The 19581-nt window shown below is 43.6% G+C and overlaps 1 protein-coding gene across 4 annotated transcripts in view; it reads right to left on the bottom strand.

Moving 5' to 3' along the window:
* Positions 1–2206: 2206 nt before the first annotated feature.
* Positions 2207–19581, bottom strand: part of EXOC6B (exocyst complex component 6B) — a 525152-nt gene continuing 507777 nt past the window's right edge. For 2 of the 4 annotated variants that reach the window (XM_012731527.1, XM_012731526.1), the window contains 2 exons: positions 9284–9396; positions 2207–5623 (listed from right to left, as the gene is read on the bottom strand). In XM_012731527.1, coding sequence (XP_012586981.1) covers positions 5497–5623; positions 9284–9396 — 240 coding nt within the window. In that variant the 3' untranslated portion in view covers positions 2207–5496. The remainder of the gene's footprint in view (positions 5624–9283; positions 9397–19581) is intronic. The other 2 variants (XM_012731525.1, XM_004691518.1) reach the window with 1 other exon arrangement.

A 19581-nucleotide genomic window follows, 5' to 3' on the forward strand; every position in this document is an offset into this window, starting at 1 on the left:
GGAGCTTCAATCTCTCTGGGAGCTGATGTGGGCTGGCTGCTAACGGGGTGCCCCCTGTGAGAGAGGCCCCTCCATTATCATCACAAGGGCTGATGTCACAGACCCTACAAAGCAGCTGGGGCACCAAATGCAGGGTAACCCTAACCCCACCAGCGATTGAAACAGATAGAGGGGTAGCTCTCCCACACAATGACAGGCCCCACTCCTCCCTCCTCCTTGCATTTCCTCAAGAGCCTTTGTCCTTTGGTCCCTTGGGCCTGGAGGCCCTGTCTATCCCAGCAAACACTGCCCATTAGAGTCACAACTGAGGACTCTGGGGAAAGGTTTGGCACATTCTCTCCCCCTCCCCTTAACTCCCACAGCTACCCCCACCCTTCTTTGCCTGCTGAGCAGATAAGAAGTTTAGCTCTGAGAAAAGGGGCAAGCATAACTGTTTCACATCTGTCCCTGATTTTGTTTCTCCCCACTCCCCCAGGCACCCAAGGGCTGCTGGCCCCTCTGGATAAGGCCTTGAGCTAGATGCAGTACTAGACAGAGCTCAATAGCTGTGGCAAATGTTCAGTTGGGCTTTGACAGCTCAAGCCTCTGTGCTGGACCCTCTTGTTCTCACAAGTTGGGGCTCTCACGCACTGTGCCAGAATATAACATGGTTTTAGGAGAGAAAGCTAGGAATGGTGGCTGTTGTGAGTAGTCTTTAGGTGGGACCTGGATCCAGGGGGGTGACAGAGTTACAGGTCTTAAAAACTTCCCTTGCCAGAAGTATCTGAGGCAGGGAGAGGAGGAAATGGCTCCGAGCTTCCAACTTTCCTCATGGGAAGATCTGTATTTCTAATATGGTTATTACTCAAGATTTCAGTCATGAATCTTACTTAGACAGTGATGGGAACCATGGTCTTTCTATCCAGAAAAGTGGGTGGGGTGGAAGCCGATGCACACGAGTGTGCAGGTACACACACGCACACACTTTCCTCGAGGACTTCATGGACTGCTGACTTGAGAATTACTACATTTTAGGAGGTATAAATTTAGGCACCAAAATGAGAGCAGAGAATGTTCTAGGTTGTGTTGAGGGGCAGTTTCTTTCTGAAGAAGTTGGTTGTCTGTACTGAAGGACTTAGACCTCTGCTTTGTGCATGAGTGCTGGAGGGGCCTCAGGGCCATCAGCATTACTGAACAGGGGGGCAGTGGCGCTAGACCTTGTGTCTGATGCTCAGTCATGAGGGGTAGTGTGGAACTGGGGGGCAGGCAAGCAAGACTTTAAATAGTGCCGTGCTGTGGCTAGGTGCTAGCTAAGCACGCTGAGCACCCACAGCTTTGTACTTCACAACGCGTAGGTGAGGGACTGCTTTTCTGCTTTCACCGATGAGGGCTGCGAGATAGAGGGAGCTAATTGCTGAAGATCATCCAGCTAGGAATTGAAGCCCAGGCTCTCAGACATCGATGCCCAGTTGCAGTAGTCAGAATTGTGGCTGAAGAAAATCTTTCCAGTCAGTTCCCAGGATTTCTGTGCCAGCCCGTGGGGCGAGCAGGTTGGGCAGCATTACATGGACATTTTTGGCCTCCCCATGCTTCCAGATGTGCCTACCAGATTCTTGACTATTCTCCCAGCACATACCAGCTTTATACCAACTTTTCACTGCACCTAAAATATTCCCGTAGCTAGAGCAGGAAGGAATTTAATTCCTTCCAAGGCAAGCTAACCACCTTCCTGCTCTCTGAGCTGTCTTCCCTGACCAGACACTGATGCTTGCCCCTGTGCCAGGCCATGATGCCGTCCCCTCCCTCCCACCGAGCTCTAAAATTTCTCCCTTTCCCCAGTCTGGGTTTGTTCTGGGTAAATCTGTATCACTCCATCTTGACTGGGAGTCTTTTCATGGCAGGACCATAGTTCAACTCACTAGGCCCAAGTTGCCTAGCCCAGTATTCTGCAAAATCAGGTATTTCAAGTTATTCTTCTGGATGATGATATTAGTGTTAAGTGAATATGTAGGAAAGCCTAACCTAAGTATTTTGAGTTGTTTCCAAGGTCACAATATGGCTCCTTGCCTGGCCTGGCAGGCAGCCTTTCTCCTCCCCACCAGCCTTTGCCTGTTTTAGTCCTCAGTGCAGTTGAGGGAGATGCAATGATTATTTCTCAGCTCGTGACCCACAGCTACATTGTGCAAAAGGGTGGAAAAACAAACAAACAGAAACAACACTGTGGCTTTTGAAACAGGTAGACAGGCGCTCGTGTTTAATAGCAATTCAAAGAGGAACATGTACAGGAGAGATAAACATGCTCTTTTCATAGAAGAGGTTTTCCACTAACCATGAGGCCCATCTGCACCAGTGGATTTTGCTAGTGAGTTTTAAAGAAAAAAGTTCCCTTTAGAGTTAAAAATGGGCTTTCCTAATTTTCCTCCATAAATGTGCAACTATTTGTGCAAAATAAAAAGGTCATTTCCAACACATTAGTGAAAAATAATTGCTAATGCAGGCAGAAAGATTAAAAAAAAAAAAGGTAGTTTAAGCAAACAGGAGCAGGATCCTGGAAGGAGGAAAGCTCAGGTGGGGGTGTGCTCAGGCAGTCCCAGGGAGTGTGATCAGAGGCCCTATGAAGGTTATTAGCTTGGGGAGAAAGGGTTCGGGGTCTGGGACTTGCTGAGCAAACACTTGTCAAGTGTGCAGTGGAGCTAAGCACATTTTGAGTTCTAGGGACTGAGGCTTGGAATGCAATTACACTGGGGGCATACTCCTCGGAAGCTGGACATTCCCTTTGCCAACAGGGACACTCTGCTGGGTCTAGATTTGAGGTTCTGTTCTTCTCAGTCCCAACAGCTTCATTTAAAATCTACACAGAGATTTTCCTATGAATGTTAAAACTATGCAAGTTACCTATATTACTACTGAAACCAACTAGGGTCTCAAACCAGACCATCCCTTTAGAAACAGATCTGATTTCTCCAAGAACTTGGCCAAGGTTTACTCCAACTAGAAGGCCAATAGGCTCCCAGCCACCCATGTTTTCGCCCTTTAATTTAGCCCCTTTGGCACTTCTGGATGTCTGGTCCTTGAGGCCAGATCTTAAGAATCTGAGGGGCATGGCTACACGTGCTTTGCACAAGTCCCCTCAAGAGCTGGCCTAGCTCTTTGGCCTAGAGATAAAACTAAATACCCCACGTCACCAGCAGGGTAACCTGACCACCACTAGTCCCTGTTTTGACCATCCTTTGCTCACCAAGAGTGCCTTTCTATAGACACCCAGTAGCAGCACGATGGTTTTGTCAGGGAAGACTGAGGACAAATGGAAAGGGAAGAAGAAGTCTATCAGCAGACCCGCCCTCAGGTGCCTTGAGCTTGAATAAGCTTTTGTCCGTGGAAGGATATCACGTGCAAGGTGTAGAGCATCTCCTGTCCTTCCACTTGCTTGCTTTTTCCTCGATAGCATAGTTCTTCCAGAGTACTGGTTTGCAACCAGATCACAGTGATAATGAGTCTTAAGAGACAAAACGTTGTGCTGTGCTTAAGTTTCTCTTCATCCCCACTTCGAGATCTCAGTATTCCAAGTTGAAGACATCTTGCTGTACATTGGGGACTAGTGAGGAAGGGTCCTCACTAGTTTGGGGTCCTTCTTAAGCAATAGGACTCGAGATTAGTGTGATTACTTCTCACTCTTTTTAAATAAAGTCAGGCTTTGGGAGATGGCAGCTTGGGTCTCATTCCACAGGTCGCTGCCTTACCTTGGCCTCCAAAGTTCTAGGTGGCAGCATTCATCCCTGACCCTTATCCTGAGCCTGGGTCATCCCCACCGCACTCGGAATGGTCCCAGAGGCTTTGACAGGGCTCGCATGCAGCCTGGCCCCATCAGCTTTGAGGATGCTGCATGCCTGTGTGCACATTCTCTTCCCCACGGCCTTTGAGTTGATATAGGATAAGAAGGGAGGGCATAGGGAGTGGGGAATGAAAAAGGAAGCACTGCCCTCCCCAGAAGCAACTCAGTAGCTGACAAAGGTAGTAAAGAATTCTGCTTGATGAGTCTCTCCTCCCACTAATCCAAGCTGGAAATGCCTGTGTGGCTTATTTGTCATTGTTTGGTGATGCACAATTATACTATTGCCAGTAGCCAAAGTAGCATCTTCTGAAGCATCTTAAAGTTCAGGTTGCTGTGACTGATCTCATAGCAAAGCACCTGCATTAATCTCAGTAGCCCATCTGAGACAGTGGACACAGCTCCCAAGCTGGTTGGTTCAGGTTCCCTGTGCAAACTCTGGAGTTTGGGGATAAGATTATAGACAATCATCAGATGAAGTCAAAAGATGGTTATGGGAGATATCAAAAGAGGATGAAAGCCTTGGGCTGGAGTGAGAAGACATTTTTATCCATGCTGTGATTTGGTGAGGGGTGGTTGGGCCAGAGACAACAAACCTACTAGCCAAAGCTGTTCTTGTTGGCTTTATGGTGACAGTGGCTCCATCTCTAAAGACATCCAGCTGCAGCTGTCTCCACCAATGGCAGAGCTGGTGATAGTGCCTTTAGAGACGGAGCCCAGCTGATTTAAATACAAAGGAAGAATCAACCCTAAGGAACCATCAGGTTTTACCTCAGGGAGAAGTAACAGCCATTTTCTGGTTTCTGGGGTCAGCCGTACCCCAGTGACACCGCTGCAGGGGGTCATGTCTGAGACTATTTTGCAAAGACCCTTGGAAATGGCTGTTGACCCAAGCTCAGAACCAAGTAGTCTGAGCATGAAAAGAGGAAATGAGATGAATGGGGAAGGGGCTCTGATCCCTGTCACACTGGCTTTCAGGTCTAGTAAGGCTCCTGCTGGTGCCAGGGCACACAGCAGCCAGCCAGGCACCGCTGCATGCTCGGCTCTGTCCTGACCACGACAGATCAGCAGGAGAAGCTCTGGGTCAGATCTGGGCTAAAGAGACTGCCCTGTTTGGGACAATGGAGTGAAGGTGTCATCTTGCAACATGCCATGCTTGTGTACCAGCCAATGAGCCAGTGGGCTGAGACGAGGTTCCGGAACTAGGTGGTGGGCTTTTCTAGACTCAACAGTGATGTTTTCCAGGCCCTTTCCTTACATCAAGAAGAACCCCTTCACCTATGTGGGGCACCCAGGAGTAAACAGGATGTACTTTATTGTACCCATTACCCATCACCTTTTTTTTTTTTTTTTTTTTTTTTTTTTTTGGGTAGCTCCTGACCTAAGCTCTAGAGCCATGGGTGAAAGGTGATTCATCATACTGTGCTCGTTGGTGAGACTTCTCACCATCTCTAGGCTATACAGATAATGTAGTGTGTCTTCCCGAGTCCCAGCCTAGCAACACCTCATATACTTGCTCGTTCTTGTGCCTCTTTGCGTACAGGGTAAGGTGATGTGAATACTGTACATAGGTTATTAAAAAAATACACTTGCTCTCTTTGAAGAAGAATGCACAAATGTAGGGCCAGCCAGCCTAGGTCCAGCCTGCGAAGCTGCAGCAAGCAGCCTCTGCGGCCTGAGGCCAGCTCTCATGAGTGGTGGCTGCTGATGAGTGCCCGGAGCTGCTTGGCCACTGTGTCAATCAACTTCTGCTTGTCTCGCTCATTTTTCCGGAACTGTGCAAACATATTGTTCTTGCGGCTAGTGTCCTTCATCCTAAACAGGGAAGCAAAAAGAGCAGTGTTTGAGGAGGCAATGGTGGAAGGAGAACCAGCAGGAGTTCGGATGGTGCAGTGTGTCTTAACCACAACTGCGAGTGGAGAGTTAGAATATTTTCACCGTGAGGCCCATATTTACCTAGTATTCAAGACGCTGTCCTGCTGGGAACCACAGGCCTCACCATTTCTACCACATGGGCAAATATTCAAGAGCTGGCTCTAGGGGGACAATCCCTTCATCTCTTCATTGCCCCACCCCCTTAACTTGTTCCCTTTGGTGCACCTTTTAGAGGTATCTGGGCTATGCTACAAAGAAGCCCCCAGTAATGACTGTCATATCGTCATTATTTTGATCATGCTAAACTTCAGAGATGGGGCTTAGTACATATTCCTAGAGCACAAATCATGAGTAGTGCTGACCAGTGGTTCAATCAGCTAGGGAGACCTAACTAGGAAGCACAGATAAGGAAATCAAGGTCAGGCAGAGGCTGTCACAGAAACCCCAGGTCGGACTAAGCCATTGTGATCAAATCCAAACACTCTGCGGTCCCTGCAAAGGCCCACCACAGACAGCAGACATTGGTGACTGAGGCGTGGCCCTGCCACAAGCCCCCAGGCCTCCAGCCACAGCCCATCTGGATTCTCTAGATCTAGTGCTAGAGAATCCAGGCAACTTCTGTGAGGTAGCCTCTGGTCTTCCCACCAGCGAGCCGGGCAGCTCTGCGCCACATGGAGACCAGTTACAAGTGGGGAGACAGAAGGAACCTGACACTGGGGAGCGAACTGCTCCCAAGCGTACTATTTTTTTCCCTGTGATGTGGTCTTTGCAGAGGAGCAGATTAGAAGCCAGGGGGTCAAAAGGCCATACGGCCCACAAGACCATTTACATCCCTGTGGTGAGGAGGTTTGGGGAAGCACCACAGTCAACAGCGACAGCCGCAAATGAATCAAAACTTCTCTCTGATCTAAGCTCAATGACCTTCAGGCTGGCATTACTCATCCAACAAACTCAGAACACTGAATATAATGTCTAACCACCCACATGTGGGGGCCAGGGCTTGCAGGGGAGGAAGCAGAAAAGATAACACAGAAGTTGGTGGACAAGAACGCACAAGGGGCCGCGAGACTGTGTTTACTGTATCTGGTTTCTTACACATGAATTGTATGGTTATGTTGCGGAACAGGGCCTAGATTGGGGTTATTTATCCCCCCTGCCCCAAGACTCCCTATCCTTTCCTAAACACAGTGTAAATCTAAATAAAACAACACAAAACAAAATAAAAAAGAAAGAAGACACTTCCCGCATTTATAGGACATTTAGTCTAATGTCCCCACGTGTCCATTCATTTCATGATTCCCTGAAGCAGAGCAGAGCTGGCTTCCAGCTACCATAAGGGAAGCTGCTGTAATGAAGGAGGGGAAGGGGCAAAGAGGGTACGCTCTGACCCCCACAAGGGGATTTCTGAGCCTTTAAGTCTTGGAGTTGGGATTACTCAAAAGATAAACTCAGATGCCCTGAGGGCTGATGGGGACATGCTGGCTTGTACTTTGTAATGCTTTAAACCAAAGGGGAGCCCTTCTCACCTCCCACCCCCTTCCATAAGCCCTGGATGCCTCTCTACTTTGGCTCAATGACACAGGAACCTATTTTCTTTTTTCAATGTGCCCAGCATTGCAGCTCTCCAGTCTCATTCTGCTAAGTACCACCAGGTTGGAAGGAGAATATGTAAAGCTCTGCTGGTAAAGCCGGATGTGGAAGAAGCCGGAATGGGTCAAGGAAAGGGACTGACTCCTCTGAGGCTGGGAAATATGGATTTTAGTGGGCTAGGTGGCCTTTGGCCCTGCTGTGTTTGGGAGAGGCTTTTAAACCCTGCTGAATGCTGGGGCTGAGCACATGGCATTGCTACAGGCTAGATCTCCAGAAAGGCTGATTATTTTAGACTATTGTTGACCAACAGAAGTGGATTAGTGACTATTTCTTGAATCTAGAGATTCTCAGGAATAGCAGAGTCAAGGACTACTGAGAGCATTTGAAGGGAATCCCAGGGCCTCTTCACACAGGGAGTGAATAGGACCACCTAAACACCAACTCAAACTCAAAGGCCGTAATGTTCCCCATTTCAGATGGGGGCTGAGAACTTTGGGATTAGACTTAACCAAAGTCTAATCTGGGGGACACAGGTTTCAGATCTTAAAGCTATGGGCCTCACCATCAGGACCTAGGGGTTACTCTGTCGGGCTGAACGTCATGCCTTGCATTAACAGGACTACTGAGTGTGCCAGAAGGCTGAATGAGAACAAGACCTGAGTGGGAAAAGACCTGGCACTGATGGGGGAAAATCCCTGCTACCACTCCCAGCCCCCAAGGAAATGGTACGCCAAGGGTCACTGTCAGGACCAAGGATAGAGGTGGCAGCCAGCCAGTTGGCACCAGGCTGGTTTAGTAGATTAGTATGTCAGGGTGGGGCCAACTCACAGGGTAGGGATTTTAGTGTAGTCATTAGCGTCAATGAGGAAACCAGAAGGACTTGCCTCACAGTGATGGCAAAGGCCCAAGTGAATAACATACTTACTCTCTAGATATCCTAGGAAGGAAGAGAGAAAACCATGGGAAACAAAGTTAAAATGGAAACATCAGTCTCTGTCTTTGGTCTGGAGAAAGCTGCACTCTGGGCTCTAAGTTCTTGGCTCCCGACACACACCCCTGCATCTTGCTCTGACCCATTCTCTATCTCCCCCTGACCCCACAGTCACACTGAGAAGTAAGGTAGTGAAGGGTACACCTAAGCCTCTCCTGCTTAAGTTTCCACTCTGATCTAGTCTCTGATCCTTGCTTTCCTAGAACTGGAGACTCATTATACTGTCCAGATACCTGGTATTTTTACTAGAAGCTTCTAAGAAATTGGAGGTTTGATGAAAAGTTGAGAAGTTGAAATTTGATGAAAAGAAAAGGTTCCCTTTTACATGGGCCTTGGTGTCTGTTCTGCCAGTTTTCCAGTGGGCTAGCAAGAGCCGATCTCAGTACCTGGTGGGATCTACCATGAGATGTTGATGTTCTGGAGCTGGTTAACCAAGAATTAGTGGTGCCGCTGCTACCTCAGAGATGCTGCAGCACCATACAAGCAATATTTGCTCACCAGTGAATGCCAATAAAGAATCAGACACCATTTCCAACAATTTTCTAGGGACAGTCAACACTATAAAGCTCAGTCTGATGGGGGTTAGAAGTGTGGGGATGAAGATGAAGGTTTCAGTAATTCTGGGGGCTTCTGTACTAGGCAGAGAGAGGTCAACTGTTGTGCATAGCTGTTCTATACACTGTCATAGCCTAGATGGTTGGGGTCAGCCTTACTCTGTGCACCAGGTTGGCCTGAGCCCTAGATCAAGACATCTTTCTTTACTCTCTTTCCCCACCTTAAGCTCCAAGGTAATGTTGGAATCCAAACGTGATCTAGTTTGTTAGGGCTCAGGAATTAAAGAGAAGCCTGTTCAATCAAATCTGATGAGCTGATGATGGACATTTGATAGCACCCATAGCTACTTCAAGAATAGGGACTCTCAGGTAGCTCTTCAAGGTACTGGTGAAGAGAAAAATATCCTCTTGACTATCTCCCCCACATTCTCATTTCCCAAACAGACCAGTGGACTGGATACTCACTTCTCAAGCAGGGTCAGAGCTGTCACTGGGTTTACCCGGAGGTACTTGCAGTTGGGCTGACCGTAGTCGGCAAGGTAGGTTGACCAGTCCCATTGGATGAAGAGATCTAGAAGCTGTAAAATATCGAAACCCCACCCCAGGGATTAACCAGACAGGTAAAACAAACCAGGAGCTTAGAAACCCCTATCACCCTTCACTATCAGCCAACAGTAGACTGAAAAATACAAATAAAAATCTAATCAAGAAAGAATAGCTACAGACTATAATGCAACTTAGACAATACATAAGTAATCACAAGAAGGCAGAGTAGTCTCTGCATGTGTACCAGGACTTGCTGAGAGCACACACCACTTAAGTTCTAGGGACAGACCTGGAAAGAAACTAACACTGACTGAGTCAAAACTCAAGACCAGTCCTTCCCTGGTGGTGCAAGGGGTTAAGGCGCAGCACTATGAAGCTGTCCACAGCCACTGAAGCGCAAGTTTGATCCCCAGCCAGGGAGCTGACCCACATGGTACAGCAGACCTCTCCTGACCCGCCCTCTGCTCCCCTCAGCAGTGTATTTCAGAACATCTGCCTGTTCTGTTCCTTGCTCTGTCTCTGGTGAATCCATTCAACCCCCTGCACCTCTGGCCTATACCCCAGTTCTTGTATATATAAATAAATAAATCTTTAAAAAAGAACAAAACTCAGGACCATCACAACTCATCATTTCACTACCAAGTGCCTCCCACATGCCAAGAGTCATTTTAGAATTCAACAATAGACAAATAAAGGGGTACAGATTAGTGACATAACTTGAGGTTAAAAGGGCTGATAGGGTCTTGGTACCAGTTTCATGCCTTGCTGCACTGACTCTGCCCGAGTCACCCCGTTTATACTGCCATATATGCTCGCCTCCATGCACACAGGCCACGCAGATAACAGAGACACTGAGCCCAGGCATGAGTGGATTGTACAGCATGTCCATGAGTAACATGAGTCCCACCCATGTGGACACTGGCTGAGTGGGTGGAAGCCAGGGCCGTGTTAGGTGAGGGTTATGAACAGGCTTAGTCCTTGATTGCCAATGCAGTCTCGAGACTGGCTCATGGGGGTTAGGAGGGCCCCGACTAGATGCGTATTCAGATGAAAATAATGAGAGTTCTCTGAGGGTAAGCTGAGTTCTGAGATTGTAGGAGATTTTGATTAATCATATTTAACCTTAGGAATCACTCTAACAAATATTAAATAGATATAATAGAATAAAGCCAAGGAAAAAAATTTAAGTGCTTTTGAAGGGGAAGCAGTTAATTCCCTCTATAAACTTCTAGAAAAGGTATATCCCAGACTTACCATAGTACATACAGGAGGGGCCTCTAAGCTTCCCCTCTAGCAAAGAGATAGGACTTTCTAATTCAAGACATTTCCCTGCTTTACCCTTCCTAAGAGGCAGCTGCTGATGGAGATAGTTGATGACCTTCTGCAAAGAGAGTCGATGATGAAAGCAAAGAGGCCTAGAGTTAACTCCATGCCAGAGCCAGGCCCCAGGCAGACCGTCCTCCTGTCTGCCTACAGCTGGGCAGACAGGCAGGGCGGCTTGCCTTGTTTGGCTGAGTCTCCTCTTCCACCCATTCTCTGCGAGTAGCTGTTAAGAACTTCCTCAGCAGGATGGGAATTGGCGAGAGTCCCACAGTCAGAACTGAGAAAAGTCCCTACACCCTCCGCCAAGAAAGGGGCGCTAAAGATGAGAGGAGAAGGGGAGAGAGACAGACACACTGGTTGGTCTGGGCCAGCATGGCCCCAAAGGACCCTCTCAGACCTCTTTTAGGTCATGCCTATTTTAGTTGGCAAGCCAAGGGGTTTCTACCACTTCCTTTTGCTGCTCCAAGGTCTCACAGAGCTCTCCTTTAGAAGAGAATTTCCCCTGACTTCCTACTTTAACTGATATTTCTCTTCTACTGTGCCCAAAGATCACAAAAGATATTTCCTCTATCATGCTTCCAGGGTACATGATAGACACTCAGAATGTCCAAAGTTCTTCCAGTACTGTGTTTTACAAATTTGATTGTTTCCCCTCTAAATCTCAGGGAAAAACTATAAACAAGGAGAGTATTTTCTTAGTTATGTTTTTTTTCAGAAAAAATTTAAAAACCATGGGAAACTTTCTATTTGCATACGAGGGCAAAGGCTTAAAAAAGAAGAGTGAGTGAAAAACAATAATTAGTTTTCAGATGTGGCTATAAACATGCATTTAATAAAACTACCTTCCCTATCAATTTATTCCTAATTTCTGTGATTGAATTAATGATATTTATGTTTTCCAAAGTTTTGCAAAGAATGCCATGTCTTTCTAAACAATGAACTGAGTAAACCACCACTAAGCATGGAGGGCATTCAGGATTTAGCTCCAAGGTTTTCTATTGCTAGCCTCCTGCTAAAGTCTCTCAGCACCACTACAGAACCCAAGGATTCTAGAATGACAAGCTACCTGGTGGATCCCATTCTAGCCATAGAGACTACACAGCTCAGTTAAGTTCATCCAGTATGAGCCTGATTGGGTTCACATTGCTTCCACAGTCCTTGAGGGTTGCCATACTTACAGAGTGAATGCAGATTAGAATCTGGGAGTTCTGAACTATGCATCTGCCTGGGGCACAGTATTACTGGATTCCATAGATGAGCATTAGAATTAAGAGGCTAAGAAAATCCAGTAGGCTTATTTATCAATACTGCACTTTCATCCAGATTTTGACCTTCTTTTTAACTGAAGTGCCATTGCTTTACATCCTGGCCACTGTCTTGGCAGTAAAGAACTTCCCCCTCAGGTGCAGCCACTACACCTTTCCCATAGTCCTCTGCACAGTCCTTTGTCCTCTTTCATGCCCTTCTCACCCCTCAATCACCTGTGGATGCCTCAGATCTCCAGATTTTCAGAGGTGAATCAGACCCTTCCAGCTGGTTCTCCACATACGATGGAGAACCCACTGTATGTGGAGCTCAGTAATTTCTCTCCCGAAGACACAAAACATTGAATTACCACTAACGCTCAAAATTTATTTTTTTATTTGGAAATAATTTCAAGCTTATCAGAAAGTTGCACAGAAGCAGCACAGCAGGAAGAGAACAATATGCCTACTAGCCAGATCCCTCCCTTGTCAGTATTCTAGTGCACACACTCCAGCACTGTGTTCTCTCTTCCTTTACACATGTGCTGTTTCTTAGTCTCTTGAGAATAAATTGCATATATCATGGCTCTTCCCCACCTTTATAAAAAAAAATCAATGTCCCTAAGCATTAGGGATATTTTCTTACATAAATCACAGTATAGTTTCAATTTAGTACATTTAATATTGATTCCGTCCATATTCTAATTTGATAAATTGACTCAGTAATGTCCTATGTGACTTTTGTTTTTTTAACTTTTGAACTATATTTGAACAAAAATTGATTTGAATCATGGAGCTGCCCCACTAGAAATGGTGCTCTCCTGTTCAGCTCTTTCCCCCCATTTCTGACCAGAATAAGACACCGTGACGCTGTATCCGCCTCAGGGCTTCATGTCGGGAGGAGCACAGTTTTCACAGTCTCTCTTGGTGATAGCAATTTGGTTACCCAGTCAAGCTGTTTTCTGTTTCCTTCACAGCTAGTAAGCAATTGAGGAGACAATTTAAACCATGCAAATTTACTGCTTCTGATTCAAATTTTCTTTCAGATGAAGCATCCTTGGAGGATTCTTGTGTGACTCAGTTTCTACTATGATAATTACAAGCTGATGACCTGTTAGTTTCATCCCTCCACTTTTTTCAGTCATCACTCCATATTCGACCAAAAGAAGAACTCTCTTTTCTTCCATTAATTTACCTGTGTATTCTTAGCCTAGATTCATGGGTTACCATTTTTCAATGGCTTATATTCATTACTATATCTAGTTATTTTGGTGCCCAGTAAGGCCCAGATTTGGCAAGTTCAAGTTGGAACTTGTGTCTTTGTGACATACCCCGCATGTCTGGGAGAGTATTTCCTTACTTCGTGGCATGATAAGGTACTACAGGCCCATTTGTATCTCCTGTTTTTTTGATGAGTCATCTCTAAAATCAGCTATTTCTCTGAAGATTCTTGTTTTCATTTAGTGGGAATGTTACTACTGCTCAAGATTTGGTGCTAAGTGTGCTCACTGCTACTCATGTGTCTGCTCATTGCTACCAAAGGGCAACCTATGAGCGTAGTTTAGCCCTATCAGCAGACAGAGCTAGGAAACACATACGCAAAAACAGGGTACACACGCACACATAAGCATATACATATACTTGCACAAACACGTACACCTACATGTTTTAGCAATCAGGAGTTACACTAGCACCTACAGTTCTAATTCTCAGAGTCTCTTCCTGCCTCCTCATGCCTCGTGCGCATGCCTTCTTCCCCAGTGAGAACCCTGGCTCTCAGCAACAGCACCTCATTGACTAATTAGTTCTATAATCTAACTGAAATAGATTCACAGTTGTTTCTAGCTTCCACTGTAACACTAAGAAAAAACAAATCGAGATTTATTTGTGATTCTTCCTCCCACCAAAGGCTGTACACAATCGAATACTTGCATCCACAAGTCATTTGGATTAGTGCTTTTTAATTTTCCTTTCATTTTGGTGATGGTTTTCATTTAATGCAATTGGGTGCATTTGTTTTCATTTGCTTTTTTGTTTTAGTCTGCTCCATCTCACCCTTGTTAATTTAATTTTTAAAATATGAAGAGCATTAACATGCTTCCAAAAGTCAAAGATATTCAGAGATGAACTCAGAGAAGTGTCACCCTCTCCCTTATCCTCTACTTTTTTTTTAAAAAAGAACTTTTTGGGGGGTAAGATTTATTTATTATTCATGCATACAGAACTGGGGTAGAAGCCAGAGGTGCAGGGACAGTGAGAGGATTCACCAAGACAGAGTGGGGAGCAGTGGGTGGGTCAGGAGAGGTCTGCCGTGCCATGTGAGTCACCTCCGGGCCGGGGATTGAACTCACACTGAAGCGGCTGCGGCCAGCCTGCAATGCTGTGTCTTACCCCGTTGCACCACCAGGGAAGGCCCTATTACCTCCTTTTTACCCTACTTCCTCCTTCACCTTACAGGTTTTTGTAACCTTACTGTTTTTGGATTTGTCCTTTCAATGTTTCCATCTGTAAAGGACAGTAGAAACATGTATGCTTTCTTCTTTTCCTTTCTTTCTTCCACAGAATGCAACACACCACATATACCTGTTAAGACACCTTATTTCTTTATCGTGGATGGGTAGAAGAAAGAGGAGGCAGAGGTGGAAGACTGAACTTGAGATCATGAGCCCTCATTTAAGTATCACCTTTGACATATTAATCATATCCTCATGCTGTCTGTGTTAATGTTTACTTAACATTTTTTCCTTTGTATTAATTAATGTTTTGATCAAAAGGAAAATTAAAAAGCACACCTTACATTACTGTTATAAAAGTGAAACTCTTCTTTCTTGTCATAAGTAGAAGATAATTCTAACTACAGTGAGGGTCCTTTTTGTTCATCACAAAGAGTTAAAAGGCACAACTTTCTTACAGGAAGGTCTGGTGCTTCATGGTGCACCCTGGTGACACTGAAAGCCATGTCGAGTACTATTTTCAATGGCCTTTTGCGCCTAGAGTATTCCATCCCCCCTATGCTTCACGATGAGTCTTAGTCAAGAGCTGACTGATGACTCTGTGTTTGTTATAGAGTTAAGTGGCCTCTGTGTAAAAACAAGCCTTAGAAGAGAAGTTCTAATCAAGCACCAGTCTCATTATGAGAGAAGAGGCGTGTAAATAGTAGCTCCTGTGTTCTGGGCTGGTCAGGAGAGTGCATAACCAAGGGCGTGGTCTGGCTGGTGAGGCCTGGGAAGGCCAGATGGGCTGGGCATCTTACTAAGGAAACCACAAGGACACCATGTTTTTTTCTCATGGCCAGGTTTCTTCATTAGTGGGTTTCTTATAGTTGAATTTTGATGAGTTCTCACTCCTGCATCAGAATATTGTTAAAATTCTTGATCCTATATGTAATGATTTTGGAAGGAATTTGTAGACCCACACTTTGGGCTTGTACTCTAGATTTCTTGAGTTGCATTAAAATTACAATATTCTGAAGTTTAGAAAGTTCAAGTGAAGGGCCCACACCTGGTGGTGCAGTGGGTTAAAGCACAGCATTAAGAAACTAAAGCCACTTCATCATGAGTTCGATCCCCACCCTGGGAGGTGACCCACATGGCATGGCAGACCTCTCCTGACTCACCCATGTTCCCCTCAGTAATGTACTTCATCAGTCGGCCTGGTCTGCTCCCCACTCTGTCTCCAGTGAAGCTTTTCATTGCCCCCACACCTCTGGCCTGTACCCCAGTTCTGTAAGCATAAGTAAATAAATCTTTAAAAAAACAGTTCAACTGAAGTAACCTCTTCTAGTATTTACTCATAAGATTTGAAATAAAAATAATAAAATGTTTGCTTGTCTCATTTACTTAAGGAAGACGCAAACTCCTTGAATTCAGCAAGTTTTTTAAAAGCATCTAGTATGTTTAAGGAAGTATGTGCAAGCATCTACTATGTGCAAGGAGAGGCTTCCCCTGATATGAGAATAAAAGAAAAACTAGAACTACTCCAAGTCAAATGAGTTAAATGCTATCGAGTGACACACTGACTCCTTTTTAAACTATCAACTTAATATTTTGCAAACTGTCCTTTTATACAAAATTTAAACAGCAAGTATAATATGGTGCAGACTACACACACATATACTGTAGTTAAAGTTTCCTCTGCTTATCAGATAAGCAGAGTGATGGAAATTATCACAATAGCAAACACCAGTGATGCTTACATCTTTGTCGTGGAGTTCAGTATGGAAAATTTGCCTGTGTCTTATTAACATCAATGGCAGATTGTGTTTTGGAAACATTTCATTTCAAATTTTAATTTTAGACATATAAAAGTTGCAAATAAAGGTTAGGCAGTTCCTCATAACCTTCCTAAGGTTCACATGTCATATTACCACAGTACAGTGACCAGAACCAGGAAATTAACACTGGAACAACTATCAACTAAACAATGACTTCACTCTAATTTCACTAGATTTTCCACTGATGTGCCTTTTTTCCTGATTCAATCCAGGATCTCTCAATGCATTTAGCCACCATGTCTCCTTAGTTTTTTCCAACTTGGGACATTTTCTCATTCTTATGAATAGTTAACTTTCGGTCATTTATTTTGTAGAATGTCCCTCAATTTGGATTTACCCAATATTTTATGATATATTGAGGCAGCAGTTCTCAACCAGGGGAGATCTTGCCTCCCAGGAAACATCTGGGAATGTCTGGAGACACTGGTTGTGATCAGGATGGGGTGACAGTCGTGATGGTATTACTGTAAACTAATGGCTGCAGACCGGAGAAGATGCTAAACAGTCTACAATGCACAGGTTGGCTCCTCTACCAAAGAATTATCTGACCCAAAGTGTCATTAATGTAAAGAAATCCTGGATTGAGGTTATGCATTTCTTGCCAAACTATTACAGAAGTGATATTGTGCTCTTCTTAGTGCATCATATCAGGTCTGTATCTAATTATTGGTGATATTAATGTCACCAGTTAGTAAAGTTGGTAGCTGGTAAGTTTCTCCCCTGCAAAGTTACTATTTTGACCTCTGACTGAATACATACTTGGGGGAGATATACTTTTGACTGAAAAGATCCTGTTTCTTCTCAAACTTTGTCCACCAGTTTTAGCATCCATTGTTGGGTCTTGCTTACAACAATATTTATTGTGGTATTTGACTCTTAATTGGAATTCTGTGAGGAAAAGTGCTGTCCCTTCTTTCCCATTTATTTATTTGTCCAATTATTTTATCAGTATGACTTCAGAGATATTTTTGGGGGGTTATAATCCAATACAATCATTATTTATTTTATTGTTCAACTTGTTCCAACTTTGGTCATTAAGGATTCTTTCAAATTGGCCCATGTGTGTATTTTTGATCTACCCTTATCCATTTTTGTCTACTTTCTTACTTTCTGGCACTGTAAGATGTTCCAAGCTCATCTTGTACCTTCCCTGTCTCAGCCCTGGAATCAATCACTTCTCTTAGAAGCTCTGGTTCCTTTTATTGGAGAATGGTTTACAGAAATCAAATCTGCCTCTTCCTACTGGAGTGTTACTGTTTTGAGGCCCTTTCAGAAGATAGAGTTCAGACACACACATGTATACTAACTCTCTCTCTTTCACACACACACATGTACCTACATATATTTATGTATTTGTATATTTAAATAAAAGCCCTGAGTTCATATTTTATGTCTCTGATTCTATTCCAATACCAGAGGGTTCATTTAGCCTTCCCTCTTTCTCTGACAGTGAGAAACCTGGTTCTCATTATCTAATACATTTTACTTATTTGTTCCATCCTAGTATAAAGCCGTTTCAGAATTGCTAATCCATGCCCTTATGAGAAACAAATTTACTGCCTACGGTACAATATTTGTATTCTATATATTTTTTTGTTTTTAGACTTACAAACTACTGTCAAAATATTGGTACTGAAGTTATTTGGGTTAGTTCTTTTCTTTTTCACTTCTTCCAGTGGGGCTATATTATTCTTTAGTAATTCATTTAGATTTAATTTTTACTGCTTGATTCCCAGTTTGGATTCTCTCTACTCTGGTCAATTTTAATTACCCATTTTGGGGGTATGTGAAAAACACTATAATTCTAAGAGGCAGAGTTATATGAAAAAGTATACTTAGAAGTATTACTCTCTCTCTATCCCAGATAATCTTTTCTATTCTCCCCTCTTCTTTCTACATCGTCCCCACCTGATTTCATTGTATCTTTTGTACAAATGAGAAGATATAAGTTCATTTTCTTATATTCTCTTCTTTCTCACCTGAAGGGTATTATACTATATATATATATAGCATATATTTACACAAATATATATATATATACACACACACACACACACATATATTTTGCACTTCGCTTTTTTCTCTTGATGGTATACCCTAGAATTCAATCCATAGATGTTAATTCTTCAATAATAAGGGTAGTCTTGACTTATTTATACAGGTGGTATTTTTTTTTTTAATGAAAGAAGTCATTTTCAAGGAACAGACCAAACATTATATTTGGGACTGTTTGATCCTTAAACTAGTGGAACAGAAGAGTTTTAGATATTTACAGAGCAGGACATACTAGTATCTTAGGTCTAATTCAATCAAAAACAAACTCAACCAATTATTAATGATGCTTTGACCAAAAACACAGTTGATATGGTATTTATTAGAATAGGAGAAATTACCTAGAATTGAAGTTGATGTGACACTTTATACATTGCATAGGTTAATAAAAATAGAAGTTATTTGTTTACTGCTTAGTATATGAAAATGTGTACAAATAAGAAAGGACAGAATAAGGAGATTCTGAATCAATTGTACTAAGCAAGCTACTATAACAGGTCATATGTTTTTGTGTCTTGTCTATGACCTTTATCTATATGGGCTTTAAGCAGGACTCTGGCAATTTTAAAGTTATCTCTAATATATTTCTTTGTTACTCAACATTCTCATGGGTTATAATATGACTCAAATTATAATTCTGATATCACAGGGGTGAGAATGGAAATGGAGGGGACAAAGACCCAGAAAAGATAAGAAATTTGCAGAAAATTACAAAGTAGACATATGTAGAAAGGGCTTGATAATTTGCACTCCCCAAGATAACATAGCTGGGCTTTTTTCTTTTAAGATCTCATTGATTCTGTCTCTGGTAAGGTACTTCCTTGAAGGCAGGCCAAACTTCTGAATAGACTTCTTTTTTGCAGTGACAGCAGAGACAGATTAGAAAAATCCAATGAGTCAAAATTATAACTTGTAAACTAGAAAAAGTACAGATATTATAACGGCAGAACAAATGCAAACTTCCAAGAAACTTTCAGAATGAGAGATTATTAAGATAACGCAGAACTCTGTTGGTGCTTTTTTAGTGCATACCAACAAACACACTTCTCTAGAAAGAAATGTAGAAATAATTCACATGGATGAAATTGTTCATTGGTAAAGGAGTAGAAGGAGATCTTCAAGTAAGAATTTGCTGAAGATTCAAGCAAATGATCCCAAGGGTGCCCCTGTGTCCTTTTAGGCAGAAAAAATTCAAAAGGTAAAAATGATGAGCCCAGTAAAGAGGCTGTGCTTGTTCTCACTACTGGGTTAGAGTTGATTATCAAACCAGGTCATAGCAGGCCTACTCACAGGTGAGGCCTGCCTTCAACTCTGAGCCCTACAAT

The sequence above is a fragment of the Condylura cristata genome, unplaced genomic scaffold (assembly GCF_000260355.1).
Source record: "Condylura cristata isolate star-nosed mole 26May11 unplaced genomic scaffold, ConCri1.0 scaffold00031, whole genome shotgun sequence".
Lineage (NCBI taxonomy): Eukaryota > Metazoa > Chordata > Mammalia > Eulipotyphla > Talpidae > Condylura > Condylura cristata.